The sequence below is a fragment of the Ceratotherium simum genome, chromosome 35 (genome assembly GCF_057802395.1).
Source record: "Ceratotherium simum simum isolate JZ-2026a chromosome 35, ASM5780239v1, whole genome shotgun sequence".
Classification (NCBI taxonomy): Eukaryota; Metazoa; Chordata; class Mammalia; order Perissodactyla; family Rhinocerotidae; genus Ceratotherium; species Ceratotherium simum.
Window position 1 is genome coordinate 8,580,308 of NC_141934.1, and position 16,953 is coordinate 8,597,260.

At 52.6% G+C, this 16,953-nt stretch overlaps 1 protein-coding gene and 1 long non-coding RNA gene across 4 annotated transcripts; one reads left to right on the forward strand and one right to left on the reverse strand.

Moving 5' to 3' along the window:
* The first annotated feature begins 3,251 nt into the window (after positions 1 to 3,251).
* OSM (oncostatin M) lies at positions 3,252 to 16,418 on the forward strand. Of its 2 annotated transcripts, none has more exons than XM_087423973.1 (3): positions 3,252 to 3,325; positions 14,146 to 14,279; positions 14,901 to 16,418. In XM_087423973.1, exons 1-3 carry the CDS (start codon positions 3,271 to 3,273, stop codon positions 15,435 to 15,437), a joined length of 726 nt encoding a protein of 241 aa, XP_087280099.1. In that variant the 5' UTR covers positions 3,252 to 3,270; the 3' UTR covers positions 15,438 to 16,418. The 2 variants fall into 2 exon arrangements, with proteins under 2 accessions (XP_087280099.1, XP_004430162.1); XM_004430105.3 differs by lacking the exon at positions 3,252 to 3,325 and adding an exon at positions 12,368 to 12,493.
* LOC147912448 (uncharacterized) lies at positions 11,641 to 13,351 on the reverse strand. 2 transcript variants are annotated; one of them, XR_015549950.1, is made up of 3 exons: positions 13,210 to 13,351; positions 12,147 to 12,268; positions 11,641 to 11,731 (listed from the first exon to the last, which is right to left on the reverse strand). It is a non-coding gene; the product is annotated as an uncharacterized LOC147912448 (long non-coding RNA). The 2 variants fall into 2 exon arrangements; XR_015549951.1 differs by having other exon boundaries at positions 12,147 to 12,277.
* Positions 16,419 to 16,953: the final 535 nt, after the last annotated feature.

Consider the following 16,953-nt stretch of genomic DNA (forward strand, 5'->3'; position numbering starts at 1 on the left):
TGCTATATACTTCCCTACAGAACTGCTTTTGCTATATCCCATAAATTTTGGCATGTTGTATTTTCATTTTCATTTGTCTCCAGGTATTTTTTTATTTCTTCATTGACCCAATCATTGTTCAGTAGCATTTTGTTTAATCTCCACATATTTGTGGCTTTTCCAGTATTCTTCCTGTAGTTGATTTCTAGTTTCATACCACTGTGGTCAGAAAAGATGCTTGGAATTATTTCAATCTTCTTAAATTTATTGAGACTTGTTTTGTGGCCTAATATGTGATCTATCCTGGAGAATGTTCCACGTGCATTTGAAAAGAATGTGTATTCTGTGGTTTTTGGATGGAATGTTCTGTATATATCTACTAAATCCATCTGGTCTAATGTGTCATTTAAGGTCAATATTTCCTTATTGATCTTCTGTTTGGATGACATATCCATTGGTGTAAGTGGAGTGTTAAAATCCCCTGCTATTATTGTGTTACTGTCTTTTTCTCTTTTTATGTCTGTTAATAATTGTTTAATATGTTTAAGTGCTCCTACATTGGGTGCATAGATATTTACAAGTGTTATATCCTCTTGTTGGATTATTCCCTTTATCATTATGTAGTGCCCTTCTTTGTCTCTTTTACAGTTTTTGTTTTAAAGTCTATTTTGTCTCATATAAGTATTGCTACCCCAGCTTTCTTTTCATTGATGTTTGCCTGGAGTATCTTTTTCCATCCCTTCACTTTCAGTTTGTGAGTGTCTTTAGGTCTGAAGTGTGTCTCTTTTCTGCAGCATATATGGGTCTTGTTTTTTATCCAATCAGCCACGCTATGTCTTTTGCTTGGAGCATTTAGTCCATTGACATTTAAAGTAGCTATTGATAAATATGTAGTTCTTGCCATTTTGTTACTTTTTTCTGGGTGTTTTAGTAGTTCTTCTCTGTTCCTTTCTTCTTCTCTTGCTCTGTTCCCTTGCAATTTGATGGCTTTCTTTAGTATTATATTTGGGTTCCTTTCTCTTAATTTTTTTTTGTATTTATTATAGGTTTCTGGTTTGTGATTACCATGAAGTTCATATATAATAATCTACATATATAGCAAACTATGTTAAGTTGATGATCTCTTAAGTTTGACCTCTTTCTAAAAGCTCTACTCTTTTACTCCCCTCCTCCCACATTTTATGTTTTTGATATCATATTTAACCTCTTTTAGTGCATGTGTATCCATTACCCTCTTATCATGGAAATAGATAATTTTAGTACTTTTGTCTTTTGACCTTCATATTAGCTTTATAGGTGGTTGATCTGCTACCTTTACTGTATATTTGCCTTTACCAGTGACTTTATTGTTTCTGGGTTTGTTTGTTTTCTTTTTTTATAATTTTCATATTCCTATTTGTGGTCTTTTCTTTTCCACTTAAATAAGTCCCTTTAGCATTTCTTGTAAGGCTGGTTTCTGGGTGATAAACTCCTTTAGTTTTTGCTTGTATCTCTCCTTCCATTCTGAATGATAACCTTACCAGGTAGAGTACTCTTGGCTGTAGGTTTTTTCCTTTCAGCACTTCAAATATATTGCGCCACTCCCTTCTAGCCTGTAAGGTTTCTGCTGAGAAGTCAGCTGGTAGCCTCATGGGGTTTCCTTTGTATGTAACTTGTTGCTTTTCTCTTGCAGCTTTTAGGATTTTAGGGGTCTCTCTCTTCTCCTTCTGGGACACCTATAATATTGATGTTAGTGCACTTGATGTTGTCCCAGAGGTCCCTTAGACTGTCCTCGTTCTTTTTTCCTTTATCTGTTCAGCTTGGGTGATTTCCTCTAGTCTTTCTTCCAGTTCACTGAGCCATTCTTCTGTATCATCTACTCTACTATTGAGTCCCTCTAGTGAATTTTTCATTTCCGTTATTGTAGTCTTCATTTCTGATTGGTTCTTTTTTATATTTTCCAATTCTTTGTTGAAGTTCTCACTGAATTCATCCATTTTTCTCCCAAGATCAGTGAGCATCCTTATGACTCTTAGTTTGTACTCTTTACCAGGTTGATTGTTTATCTCTGTTTCACTTAGTTCTTTTTCTGAGAATTTGTCCTTTTCCCTTACTTGGAATGTATTCCTTTGCCTCCTCATTTTGCCTCTTTCTCTGTGCTTGTATCTATGTATTAGATAGGTCAGCTACATCTCCCAATCTTGGAGAGATGGCCTTGCGTAAGAGATGTCTTATGAGGCCCAGGAATGTGCTTCCCTCTCGTCACCAGTTCCAGATGTTCCAGGACTGTCCCCTGTGTGGGCTACGTGTGTCCTTTTGTTGTGGCAGGGTTGCTCTTTTTCTTTTATGTCAGCCCTGAGCTAACAATTGATGCCAATTCTCCTCTTTTTGCTGAGGAAGACTGGCCCTGGCCTAACATCTGTGCCCATCTTCCTCCACTTTATATGGGACGCTGCCACAACATGGCTTGACAGGCAGTGCATTGGTGCATGCCCAGGATCTGAAGCTGTGAACCCCAGGCCACTGAAGGGGAGCGTGTGCACTTAACCACTATGCAACCGGGCCAGCCCCACAGGGGTGCTCTTGCTGCAGGTGCCTAGAGAGGCTGGGCTGTCCCCCTGGCAGCTGGTTGTAATGCTCAGCTGCATGAGACTGCTGTGGTTCCTTCAGTCACTTTATCAGGCATGGGGAGCCCCAGCACAGTTGGCTGCAAGGTCTAATAGCACATTCCTGCTGGTTGCTAGACTCAGGGGCTCACAATTGCTGTAGGCCTCGGGCCTACAAGGCTGTTATCAGCTCTTTCAGGAGTGGTGCTGGGTGGGGCTGGCCCCAGGGGAGGCAGCACACAATCGTTTCAGGTGTTGGAAGGTGGGGTCGATCCCCTAGGTGGCTGTTTGAGAAACACAAGTCTGCTGCAGCTGACAAGCCCCACCACCTACAGGCCCACACACCCCGTCAACACAGTTGTGCCCGTGCACACACCCTGACCCACTGAAGCGGACCCACTCGCCCTGCTGCAGAGGCCTCACACACTCCACCAACCCAGGCCTACCCCTTGCGAATGGCTTGCCCCGCAGAGGCAGACCACTCACAGAGGCTGACCACTCACGCTGCTGCAGAGGTCCCACACACCCCGCATATGCAGGCCCACAAGTTGCCCAAGGGCTTGCTCGTGGGTGGAGCCAATCCCTAGGGCGGGCTGCCTGCCCTGGCTGAGCTGGATTAAATTGGTGCTCTAGTGTGTGAGGCAGACCCCTGCACTAATAGGCCAGGAGAAGAACTCCAGCGGTGTCTGCCAACTTCTGTGTCAGCATGCCTGTACTAGGGAGGTCTTACCTCTCACCAAGACGCACCCAGAGCCTATCAAGTGAGTCTCTTTTCACCAAAGGACTGTGCACCTTTCTTTCTGGTGATTTTAGGTTGCTTTCCAAAACGTGCAAACTTGTGCCTGGACCCTTTAAGAGCCAATTTTTCTGTCCTTTATGTCTAATAGCTCTCCTGGGGGTATTCCTTGTTATTGTTAATAGCCAGCAAAGCCAGATATTATGACACTCGTTTCTGTTGTGCTGAGTCCAAAAGCTGCTTATTGTGGCAAAGCTCTCCCACTCAGATACCCTCCTCCTCCGGGGAACACTTCATACCTTGAGGTTGCTGCCTGCCGTGAAGTGCTGCGGCTACAATGTGGCTTTTTCTTCTCCAGATAGGAATTTCTGCCTCTTTGGCCTCAGTCAGAACTGCGCCGTGTTGTGGTGATTCTTTTTATCCAGTTTTCAGTTCTCTCTCAGGGGTAATTGTTCCAAGAGTAGTTGTCAATTTGTTGTATCTGTGGGAGGAGGTGAGTTCAGAGTCCACCTGTGCTGCCATCTTCTCAGCAATCCAAGTTCTGCCCTTGAAAAAAATTTTTTTTAATTGAGGTGAAATCCACATAACATAAAATGAACCATTTTAAAGTGAACAAGTAGCATTTAGCACATTCACAATGTTGTGTAATCATCACCTCTATCTAGTTCCAAAACATTTTCGTCACCCCAAAGGAGACTCCAAACCCATTAGCTATCACTCCCCATTCCCTCCTCCCTCTGGCCCCTGGCAACCACCAATCTGCATTCTGTCTCTATGGACTTCCCTATTCTGGACATTTCATATACTCGGAATTATGCAATATGTGTCATTTGGCGTCTAGCTTCTTTCACTCAGCATAATGATTTTGAGGTATATCCAAGTGATAGCACATGCCAGTACTTCATTTCTTTTCATGGCTGAATAATATTCCATTATATGGACATACCACATTTTTATCTATTATGTGTAGATGGACATTTGGGTTGCTCCCATCTTTTGCCTATTAAGCTCTGCCTTCTTGATTGTGAGGGTGCCCAGCATTGGTGTTCCTTACACGCTCTTTCTGTGGACAGGACGACCTGGCCCCAGCTGGTCACACCATATCACCCATTGAATGGCTACCAGTAGACCCTTGGAGGGAGCAAACTCTAATGGCCTTTTCTCCCCTTGGAGCTGCAGGATTTGTTTCTTTTTTTCATATCAAGATAAATGCCCAGAGTTTCCTTGGCATCTCCCCAAGATCAAGAGGGGGAAGAGTGCAAGTCTTCCCAGAGCCTGTCCCAGGTTATTTCCTCCAGCCTGGTAATTGGCATCCTTGCAGGTGAGTCCCACCTCTGTGTCCCCGGCTTCCCCTTGGGACCAGGGCTGTCATTTTCAGACAGCCCCATGGGGACCCTGGCCTGTTCTCCCGGTCTTTCTCCAGCTGCCCACTCTATTGAGCAAAGTTTCTGAGCTTTTGCTGCACGTAGTGTGTCCGTGCAGCTGGCACTAAGAGGAGGCCCATCCCACTTCCTCCCTCCAGGCCCTCCACCCCCCGCCCCCATTCTCATGCTGGTGCAGGATGAAGGACTCCCCACTGCAAGTGCTGGGAAACTAGCTCAACTAGCAGAAAAGTCCTGTGCATCATGTCCTGTGTAGGTGGGACACGCCGTCTGGTCGGCCCTGGCTTCAAGCAGGGACCAGGGACTCAGGGAAATCGCTCGCCTCCCTGGCTGCTCAGGCTATGTTCTCATGCTCAGCAGAACCTCACCTCTACCCTGTGGGTTTGGAGAAGGTGGCTTTCCGCAGCGCCAGTCCGGCGACATCCCAGCTCAGAAACCCCAGCCACACGAGGGAGGCCTGTCTCCTGGGTCTCACATCAGTGCTCGGGAAGGATTATGTTGATCCTGCTCAGGACACAGGCGCATTGCTAGACCCTGGGGTACCACAAAGGCCAGGCTGGGTCGGCGACCTGAGGCGGGAAATGGGCAGCCTGACAAACGGGTCTTCTAGGCCCCTCCACATGCTGGATGTTGGGTGTGTGTGTTTATTCATCCTTCAAAACCTGGATATAAAAAGGCATTCATAGTCATTGCACTCACCTGTAACCTTGTCTTTCTTGATGCCCCGCACCTAGACTGGTGCCTGACACACACAGCGAGTTACTTAAATATAGGTTGGATGAGAACAGGAAAGGCACCGTGATCTGTCTGTTTTTGCAAAATGTAAGATTGTCCCCTCGAGGAAAGACTGGCCCATCGAGGGAAGGCTGCTTCTATAGAATTCATTCTGAAGTGAATTCAGAATTCATTCTGAAGCAGAAGAAATGCCTCAATGTTTTCTTTTTCAGTTTAATTTCCAGCAAAGTGTTGAAATCTGCAGTGGGTGAAAGGATAAATTCTGAATTCACTTTAGAAAAATTATCATAAAAGGAAAAAGTCAGCATCTTTAAAATCGAGGCTTCCTGAAAAAGGGATCATGTGCTTTGGTGGACTGGGAGTAATATGATTCGACTTCCTTGAGAAGAGGTGACCAGGAGAGGACAGGGCAAAGGCTCCAAGAGAACCTGCTCCTGCCCAGCAGCCAAGGGGGCCTGCACCTCTGAAAGCCTGGCTGTAGGTTCACTAAATGTGCGATGGGGACACATCTGGTCCGGCAGCCTGAGGCATCTGCATATGGGCACATCTGTATGGCTGTGCAGTCATCTGCTCACTGAGGATTTATTGAGCACCTACTACATTACGGGGCCTGTGCTGTGCTCCAGAGAGGCGATGGGGAGCCACCACCACAGTGCACAGCCTCTTGGAATTTACAGTCTGGCTGAGGAGACAACCCCACAGTTGTAAAGTTTACAACTCTGAAGAGTGCTACAAAGAGGGGTACATGGTACTCTGAGAGGGTCGATGGGAGTGGGGAGGTGGGGACTAGCCTTGGGTAGAGGAAGGTCAGGGAGGGCTTCCCTTAAGAGGTGAAGCTTGTACTGGACCTTGCTGTCTGGGTGGCAGTTCAGCAGGTGGAGTGTTCAGGCAGTGGAAACAGCATGTGCAAAGGCCCTGGGGTGAGAGCTTGGCTCCCCTGAAGGATTGAGGAAGGTCAGAGAAGGTGGTGGGCTAGAGAGGTGTGGGTGAGGCTGAGGAGGTGGGCAGGGCCCGGTGGCAGTGGTAATGACTCGGGCCTTATCCAAATGGCAGCGGGAAGACAGGAGAGTGTGTTAGGCAAGGGGGTGGGACAAGCTGTGGAGGGGCTGCAGTGGCAGAAAGCCATTTTGTGGGTGGCTTTGTTTCCCCTCCCTCCTTGACTTCTTCACTCTGTTAGATTTCCAGCCACACCGGCCAGTCTCTAAACTGGTCCTATGAGGTCCTGCTTGCAGGTCAGCTCACGCAGTCCTTTGGGTGTGGAATTTGTAGCAGCTCTTTTCCTCATTTCTGTCCTTCCGGACCTGCAGAAATATCAACCTCCTCTGCCAAGCCATCTTCAGTGCCTTGCCCCAGGCAGCCTCCCCTGTGGGAGCGGATTTCCCGTTTCCCCACTAACAGAGCCTTTCCCGTTTCCCCACTAACAGAGCCGTTTGTTTCGTTTTTGTTGTCCCTGCTCCCTCCCACCTTCTGTCAAGTACCGTGCCTCTCAGGCCTCAGTTTCCCCCATCTACAGAACGGAGACAATTTCTGCCCCATAAAGTGGTTGTCAGGATTCAGTGAGCTAGCCTGTGTGAAACGCTCAGAACTGAGCACGAGACACAAAAGAACTCCGAAATGCGCCTGATCATTATCACTGGGCCACAGCATGTGCCTGGGGCACCAAAACGTTTTTGGCAAGAATGTGATGTTTCAAAACAGGCATTGTAGACTGTTATCATGAGAAAAGTCAGGACTCTACTGTTTGATGTTTAGGGTTGTTTTTATTTGAGGTGACATCTCAGTGCCTAGAACTGCTACAGGACCCCGTGGGGCTCTGTAGGGTTGTGGGCCCTCCGTGGTCATCTCTCCTGTCCCCTCATCTCACAGAGAGGACCCTGGGCTCAGAGAGTGCAGCCAGGGGCTGGGATTGTTCCAGGCCAGCCAGATTGCAGACAGCAGGGCAGCACCCTCATCTCCTGGTCAGCCCACCTCAGAGTAGACGCATCGGCCCCCACCCGCATTCCCCTCGGCCTGGGGGGTCCCTGTGGCGGGCCTGGTCTGAGGACACAGCTAGTGTGAAGTGGACAGTAGAGGATCCTGCACAAAAGTGAGTTTCAACTCTCTCTGCTGCACTTCCCTGAATAGGTGTTCAGGCCCTTGAAAAGGAGATCAGTCACTCAATTTGGGGGAGCCACTGGGTGCAGGGGGACATGGCTTCCCACTCTTGTGGATGCACCAGGTTCCAGAAGAATTCTGTGGCAGGTCTTGAGCCAAAGGATCCCCCAGCCCAGGGTGACCTGGCTGACCTCACAGGGAGGGCCCTGGTAGAGCCTTGCTCACCCCGGGGTTTATGTAACACCATCTTTCCCAACCGCCCTTAAAGCCACCCGGTGACATAAGCAGATGTGCGCCTTCGTCTGACCCAGCGGCTGGCCGGTAAGTGTTTGTCGAGCACCTGCGGTGGGCCAGGTGCTTGCACGCATTTTCCACTGAATTACGTGGACTGTCCTGCAAGGTAGCATTTGCCATTGCATTTTTAAAATCGAGGCACAATTCACACATCAAATGCATCATTTTAAAGTGTAAAATTCAGTGGTTTTTAGTATATTCACAAGATGGTGCAACCATCACCACTATCTAATTCAAAAACATTTTCATCACCCCTAAAGAAACCCCATACCCATTAGCTATCACTCCCCATCCCCCATCTACTTTCTGTCTTTATGGATTTACCTGTTCTGGACATTTCATATAAACAGAATAATACAATATGTGGCCTTTTGCGACTGGCTTCTTTCCCTTAGCACAATGCTTTCGAGGTTCATCCACATTGTAGTGTGCATCAGTACCTCATCCCTTTTTATGGCTGAATAATATTCTATTGTATCGATGTACCATATTTTTTTATCCATTTTTCTGTTGATGGACATTTGGGTTGCTTTCACCTTTTGGCTATTGTAAATAAATGAACATTTGTGTGCAAGTTTTTGTGTGCACATATGTTTTCTTTTTTTTTTTTAGTATGATAATTTTATAATTTTATTTATTTATTTTTCCCCCAAAGCCCCAGTAGATAGTTGTATGTCATAGTTGCACATTCTTCTAGTTGCTGTATGTGGGATGCGGCCTCAGCATGGCCAGAGAAGCAGCACGTCTGTGCGCGCCCGGGATCCGAACCCGGGCCGCCTACATCGGAGCGCACGCACTTAACCGCTAAGCCATGGGGCCGGCCCTGCACATATGTTTTCAATTCTCTTGAGTACATACCTAGGCACAGAAAACTTGGGCGTATGACATCTCTATATTTAACCATTTGAGGAGATGCCAGACTGTTTTCCAAAGTGGCTGCACCATTTTACAATCCCACCAGCCGTGCGCCAGGGCTCCTACCTCTCCATGTCTTCTCCGACACTTGGTATTGTCTGTCTTTGACTATAGGCACCCTAGCAGGTACGAAGTGGTGGCTCACCGTGGTTTTGATTTGCATTTCCCTGATGGCTAGTGAAGCCAAGCATCTTTTCATGTACTTATTGGCCATTTGGTCTGTTGTTTTGGAGAAACGTCTATTCAAATCCTTTGCCCATTTTTGAATTGGGCTGTTTGTCTCTTGATTGTTAAGTTGTGCCACCGAGACCACAAAGTTTTGGTAAATTGAGGCTCAGAAAAGGGATGTGATTGGCCCAAGAACACTGGGCTCACAAGCAGATTGGTCTCCACTGCCCACCCAGCAGGTCGGGGGCCACTGTCTCTCCACCCCGTGGAGCAGCCTCCAGCCTCCAATTTTTTTTTTTTTTAATTTTTATTTATTTATTTATTTATTTTTTTCCCCCAAAGCCCCAGTAGATAGTTGTATCTCATAGTTGCACAGCCTTCTAGTTGCTGCACGTGGGACGCGGCCTCAGCATGGCTGGAGAAGCAGTGCGTCGGTGCGCGCCCGGGATCCGAACCCGGGCCGCCAGCAGCGGAACGCGCGCACTTAACCGCTAAGCCACGGGGCCAGCCCTAGCCTCCAATTTTGACCGGCCTCCCAGGCCACCCCAGGTCCTGTGCTTGCATTTAAAGGGATAGAGCCCCACAGCAGAAGGGTAGGCCGGAAAGGAGGGGAAATAGCAGTTCTGAGGAAGCAAGCCAGTCCTCTCTTCCCCTCCGAATCACGCGGACCTGGCTGACGTGGCCCGGGAAGAGGGGACAGCCCGGGTCCTGTGGTCGGGGAGCCTATTTATACTGGCTGGGCCGTGTTGCAAGCTTTTCCTGCTGGCGAGAGGGACGTCACTGGGTGCTGACCTCACCAGAAACGCTGACGCATCTTCCCCTCAGGCTTCGCTCAGATGGGCAGTCGGGCAGCCGGGCCGCCTCACCTTGTGGCCTCTCCCTGTCCTCTCTGCCCTCTCACCTCTCTCTGGACTCTCCTCCAGTGACCCTGTTCCCTGCAGCCCTCCGACCACGCCCTCCTCTTGTAAGCGATTATGCGCTGAACTGTGTCCCTCAAATTCATATGTTGAAGACCTAACCACTTCGAGCCTCAGAATGTGGCTGTATTTGGAGATAGGGCCTTTAAAGAGGTGATTAAGGTAAAATGAGGTCATTGGGTGGGCCCTGATCCAATAGGAGTGGCGTCCTTAGAAGAAGAGGAGATTAGGACACAGACACAGACCCAGGGCCACCATGTGGGGAGACAAGAAGAAGGTGGCCATCTCCAACCCTGCCAGCACCTTGATCTCAGACTTCCAGTGAAGAAGACATTGTTTAAGCCCCAGTCTGTGGTATTTTCTTATGGCAGCCTGAGCAAACTAATACATAAGCCCTCCTTCCCTTCAGTGGCCCTCGTCCCTGGGGCCTGCACACGGCACGTCAATTAGCTGCATGCTCAGAGCGTGGTCTTTCAGATTTGGCAGCCCTGCTCCTCTTAAATGTTCCTATGCCGGGCAACCTCACATCTCCGGGCCTCGGAGCCCTTTTTAAAGGAGGAGACAATACGGCCTCCCTGGACCGTGGGGATGACAAGGTAAAGGCATGTGGCTGTTCCCCGAATGTGGAGGTCAGTCAGCAGTAGCTGAGAGGGGCAAGGAGCTCTCTGGCCAGACCTGGCTCTCCTGCCTGGAGCAGGCCCTGAGCCTCTCTGAGCTCCAGTTTCCTCATTAAAGGGAGCTGAGGCATCCCTGCCCGGCTGCTCTCCCTCCTGGGGCTGTTGCAAGATGAGATCAGGGATGTGAAATGAAGAAGGATCCCAGCTTGGCATGGGCCCCAGGAAGCAGCCTTGCGGGGGTGGGCACAGAGATGAGGAATTTAGTGGAAGCGACATTCTCAGGAGGAGAATCCAGAAGTGCCCCTCGGGGTTGGTGATGGCGGGGTAATTGGGCATGGCGCAGTATGCACCATGCTGGGACGCCAGGGAGTGGGTGGGGGTGAGGAGCAGCCTCCTGAGCAGGAAGGTGTGTCTGGTTTTGTCCACTGCTGGATCCTCAGCACCTGGGAGTGGCTGGCACAAAGTAGGGCCAGATAAAAGTTTGTTGAACGGATAAATGATTGATGGCGGCATGTCTACAGAGAGAACAGCACATGAGAAGAACCTTGGTGGTCATGATTGGTGCCAGGGGCAGAGAGGGACATCTGGTCCTCCTCCTTCTTGCCACCTCAGCTTTCCTAGTCCAGGTTGCACAGGCCCAGTGCTCTCCCCAGCTGGAGCAGCTCAGGCCTCCCTGGCAGTCCCCTGGGGTCCCACCCTGTCTCCCCAGCCTTCTGACACCCTCCTCGCCGCCAGGATCCTGAGGGGATAGGCCAAAGATTCTTTTCAGGGCCTGGTGGATGTTCTGGGGCCACTAGGCACAGCCTGCAGGCCTGGGCCAGCCTGTTCTGCCCCTGCCCTAGCCTCAGCTTACTCCACGAGGAAGCAGTGGGTTGACTAAGGAGGCGCTGTCTCCAGGGCCCCTTCATTCTGACATTCAGAAGGCTGCGAGAAGCAGAGCACCAACCCACAATCACTATCTTTCAGAGAAAGTGAAACCTGGTCCCCAACCGTCACTGCAGCGACTCCCCCTCCCCGGCTTCCCCTCTGAGCTCACAGCTTCCCCATCTCCTCCATCCCCCACCCCGCCCCCCGAGAGCTAGTACTTGGAACTAGAGTTTCATTTTTCCTTTTTCCTTCAAAGGGCTTTTGCTTTTATGTCCGTGATGACAGCAGCCCTGTGAAGTGGGCCGGGAAGTGCTTTTCTAGTCCTCATTTTATAGGTGAGGCCCAGAGAGATTAAGTGACTTGCCTCAGGTCACACAGCATGTTAGCGGGCTTGAATCCTGATCTCTTGTTTCTCTTGCTCCAAATGCCCAGAGGACCCTGTCTGTAGAGAAAGGAAAAGGGTCTGGCTGCGGGCTATGGGGCTGGGATGGGGAAGGCTGGTCGTGTGTGGGGTGCATGGTGGAGGAAAGAAGACAGCAGGGAGCCCCACTGGGGGATGCAGGTCCCGGGGCCAGAACCACAATCTCAGGGCTGCCAGCCTGGGTCTGGCTCTGTGCCCAGAGCCCGGTGGTTTCCGCTCACAGATGTCCCAACAGCCCCGGCGGGAGGGCGGGAAGGGCACTCAAGAAGGAAGATGTCTCGCTCCCTTCAGCCCCAAACCACCATGGCCTGTGAGGCTGATGGCTCCTGGGCAGACACTGGCCTTCGGGCTCTCCAGGTGCCCGTCTGGCAGACTGTCCCCTCTATCCCAGGCACAGCCCCCTGCAGATGGCACAGACCCTTTGCTCCCCGCTTACCCCAGGAAGGCTGAGGCTGCGGTTTGCATCATCCTTGGGCGTGGGGCTGACCTCGAAGAACGAATTCGAAGAAAACAGGAGGAGGAGCAGGCATGCCACCGCACCCAGCGCCCATTGGCCGCCTGTGGAAACTTTGGTTTTTGGGGTCATGTTCCCAGAAGGCCTGCCCTCCCCCTCTCCCTCCCCCTCCCCACCCACCTCACGAGGTGTTGGCCAATCGCCCCAGCGGGCATAAAGTGGCTGCCAGCCCGCAGGGCTCCCAGCCTGGAGGTGTCACCCCCAGCAGGCACGGGTCAGAGCTCAGGCACCCAGCATGCGGGCACAGCTTACGCAGAGGATGCTGCTCAGTAAGTACTTCCTTCCTCCCCACTAGCACCAGCTTGCTGTGCCCACGGGCACCAGTGGAGCAGAGGCACCCTCTGTCCTCCAGGAGGTGGGGAGGCTGGGCGCTGGGTAAAAGGATGCTAAGAACAGGAGAGAGCCAGGAGGTCAGGCAAAGAGAGGGGCCCACTGAGAACACAGCATCTTTACGGGGTGGAAAAAGGGTATCCCCGGAGGGCTTCTAGGGGGAGGTGATGTAGAGGCAACTCTGGGAGCCAAGGAGGGAGAGAAGAAGACGGATTAGGGGAGAGGCTGGGGAAGCAGGAGAAAGGTGGGAGATGTGCTGGGCAGAGGAGAAAGCTGCAGAAGCTCAGTGGGAAAATGGTGCATTGTCTGGAGGGGCTGCGAGGCCTCCTCTTGCCCCGATTTGCAGGGTCTGGGATGGATAGACACAGCCAGGCTCAGGAGCCCTGGAGCCCACGCAATCACACAGCACACATAGCCACACCCACAGGGTGACATGCACACAGAGCGGAGTGACATCATCCAGAACCCTTAGTCTCACCAACCTGAGAACCCCCACATGCAGCCCAGGGCCTCCACGGTGGACGGGGCACAGCACCTGTGTGTGACCAGCTGCTCCCTCAAGCCTCACACAGACCTGGACGCATACCCGGCAGACACCCTAGTCCCAGGCGCACACTCACACAGGGCTCCCCCACCCACGCCCAGCAGCAGGTACCTGGGGAGGCGGCGATGTGTGTCCTGTGGTCGCTGCACCTGGGTGCCCAGCCCCTCAGCTCTCCCCAGCAGCGTCTTCCCCAAGGGGCCAAACGGTTCTTAGGAAGGGAACATGGTGTCACTGCCTTCCGGGCCATTGCGCCACAGGCCCCTTCCGACCACGTGGCTCCCGGTGCCTGGTGGTGGTGAGGGAGAGGCGGGTGAGTGGTAACTGTGCCAGCTCCCCAGAACGTTCTGACAGGCTCACAGCATCCCTGGTGGGTCTGACAGAAGTGGCCCTTTATGGAAAGAGAAGGGAGAGGCGTGAGAGGTCAGGGGACAGGCTGGCTTTGTGTGACCTGGGCATCCCTTCTCTTTCTGCACCTTGGTTTTCCTGTCGGTAAAATGGGTGCATGGACTGGACAATCTCGTGCATCCTTTCCAGATGGAATCTCTGGATGGAAAGGCAGCCTCTCTTGGTTCTGCAGACGTAGCTCAGGGCGCCAGGCTGCTCCCGGCTGCCTGCCATAAAGCCTCTCCAGCCCACCTGCTCAGAGGGCCTGGGTCTCTCTTGGGGGGCCCAGGGTCCTGCAGCAGTAGCGTCCTGTAGCCCAGAGGTCTTCCGGATAGCAGCCCCAGTTGGGCCGCCCTGTGTCAGCTCCTGAGGTTGGCAGGATTGCCAGGCACAGGAGCTCCAGCAGGGCCCCACAACCTCCTCTCAAAGGCCTACTTGGTGAACCGCAGCCACTGTTTCCAGTGCTGGGCAGTGAGTCACCAGGAGGTGGCGGCAGCCCCAGCACGTGCTCCAGTGCACACACGGTGCGCAGCCCGCCCTCGAAGGCACAAAGCCGGGGAAGGGCTGTGCCCTCCGAGACCCTCTTGGGTACCCTCCCTTCTGAAAGCCACCCACCTGTGGCTTCCTTGTCAAGTCAGGTGATACCCCCCTTCTCTGCCCCAGGTCTGGTCCTCGGACTCCTGTTTCTGAGCACAGCGGCCACGGGCAGCTGCTCGGGCAAGTACCAAGGGCTCCTGGAGCAGCTCCGGAGCCAGGCGGACTACATGCAGGACACCAGCAGACTCCTGGACCCTTATGTGAGCGCCTGGCCCCTGGCAGCACGAGTCTCAGAGAACTTCGGGGTTAGGGCAGGAGTGAGCCCCAGAGAGGATCAGGCCCAACCCCCACTCACCCAACCCCCACTTGAGTTGGGGCAGGTGGGGAAACCGAGTCCCCACATTATTCCAGGGCGACGTTGAATCTCAGGCCTAACTCTGAGACGCCAAGGAGAGGATACAGCCTCCCTAGCTCAGTGGGTCTGTAATGTGAACCCCAACCCCACTGCCTCATGCATCTGTTTGTCCATCATGCTTACTACACACCTACCACTCGCCTTGTTCTAGGCCCTGGAGATGTAGCAGTGAGCATGAGAGTCCCGCTCTCCTGAAGCTCATGGTCACCCCCCCACTGACACTCCCCATACCACAATCACTGCCTGTGCGGCCACCCCCACCAGCCCCCCTAGCCCTCTGACCTTGCCTGCAGTGACCGGGGAGTCCTCTCCCCCTCAGGCCTCAGTTTCTGGATCTGTACAATGGGAGGACTGGATAAGGGGGTATGTGAGGTCGAGCATTTCAAGGCTGACCAGAGCAGACTTGTCTCTATGTGTGCATGGTGGGGTCTCCATGCTCACTCCCTGATTCTCCTTTCCCCCCCAGATCCACATCCAAGGCCTGGACACGTCTGGACTGAAAGAACACTGCAAGGAGCGCCCCGGGGTCTTTCCCAGTGAGGATGCGCTGTGGAGGCTCAGCAGGTGGGACTTCCTGCAGATCCTAAATGCCACGCTGGGCCAGGTCCTGCACAGATTGACCACTTTTCAGCAGGACCTCCCCCAACTCAAGGACTTGGGTATGGTGATGCTGTATATCCGCGGGTTCCAGAGCAACATCCACTGCATGTGCCAGCTGCTTGGCAGCTCCTCGGAGGCAGCTAAGCCCACTCAGGCAAGCCCGGCCCCGCCACTGCCCACCCTCGCCTCAGACGCCTTCCAGCGCAAGTTGGAGGGCTGCAGGTTCCTGAGCGGCTACCACCACTTCATGCACTCGGTGGCCCAGGTCTTACGGGAGTGGGGGAAGAGCCCGCGCCGGATCCGGAGACACAGCCCCCGCCAGGCCCTGCAGAAGGGGGCGCATGGGACCCACCTCTTCAGCAGAGGCAGGAGACTGGCGCCCAGCGGGCAGCTGCCCTGGTAGCCTTAGGGGCTCCCCTGGCAGGTGGAGGGTCAGCAGGTGCTCTCCAGGATGGCACCTCCAGGGACCTCCAAACCTGCTCCTCTCCATTCCCCACCTCTCAGAAGTGCACTTTAAGGGATCTACCTCCTCCTTCTGGGCTAGGGGGATGGGGTCAGGCCATTGTGCCCCCCATCCCTGAGTTCCCCCGTCCTGGGGGGATGGCCGGGTCAGGCCACGCGGGGCCAACTTTCCATTGATTCAGGGGTCTGATGACACAGGCTGACTCATGGCCAGACTGACTGCTCCCCCTGTTCTGCTCTCCGGAGGCCTGCCGGCCCTTCCCTCTCATGACTTGCAGGGCTGCTGCCCCCAGACTTCCTCCTTTCCGTGGTGGCATGGTTCCAAGGAAGAAGTCGGGGACTGATCTGGCCTCCTAAGCCCCATCTCAGTCTCAGGCCAGACACCTGGATGTCTGGGTGACCTCACCTTAGGCAGCTGTGACAGAGGCAGAGTGTCCTTGAAGGAGCACTGATCTGGGGGCGTCCAAGGAACCCAGCTCAGCCCCTAACTCGCTGTGTGGCCTCAGGCAGCTTTACCTCTCTGAATCTGTTTTCTCTTTGTGAATCAAGGGGATTGGGGACAGTGTAAAGCCCTCTCTGCCTGTCAGTTGCTGGGACTCCCTGACACAGGGTGCATATCCAATTCTCTCCATAAATTGGGACACGCAGGGTTGCAGACTGAGTTCTCTGTTCTTCCCAGCGCCTGGAAGCTCCGGGTCTTGGGTCCTGGCTGCTGGCTGCTCCCCCTGGTGGTACATCATGGAATTTTCTCATGCTGAAACCATTGCCCTCTTGGAAGGGGTCCCAGAAGCTGTTGGCATATTTCCTCGGAGGGACATGACTAATTTATCGATTTTTATCAGTTTTTATCTGTTTACTATTTATAAGGCTTATTTATGATGTGTATTTAATCTTAATATTGTACCTTCAGATATTTAAAATTGGCCTGATTTCTAAAGCCCCTGTGTCTCTCTGTTGCCTTGTGGGAGAGGATTTGGGGAAGCCTGGTCTCTTGGCGGGAGGGGGTGCCTAGGTGGCAAGGCCACAAGCGTCCACCACCTGAGAACTGGGCTGGAAGTCCTTGCCCTGTCCAGGAAGGGAAGTCGCCCTCCCCAGTCAGCCCAGGGCTCTGACTGTGGGGGCGTCTCGAACACAGACAAGGAGTTTGTTGTGTCTGAACGGGTCTCCCTTGGGACCCTGGGGACTAGGGCGTTGGGGTTTGGGAGTGGGAGGGGAGGGAGGAAGGCTGGAGAGTGTGTGTGACTCTGGGCCTCTGTGGGTGTGGCTGGGCGTACGTGTGTTGATGTGTGTTGTGTGAAATGAACAAGATAATAACAGATCCTGCCTCAGACAGAGCCTGTGACCCGGTATGTGCTTGCAACTGCTTCCTGAAGGGCCCCAGGGGTGTAGGGATTCCATCTGGCCCCCAGAAAACTGGGCTCCTCCTCGGGAGGGACAGCTATAGGCTGGTGATGGAC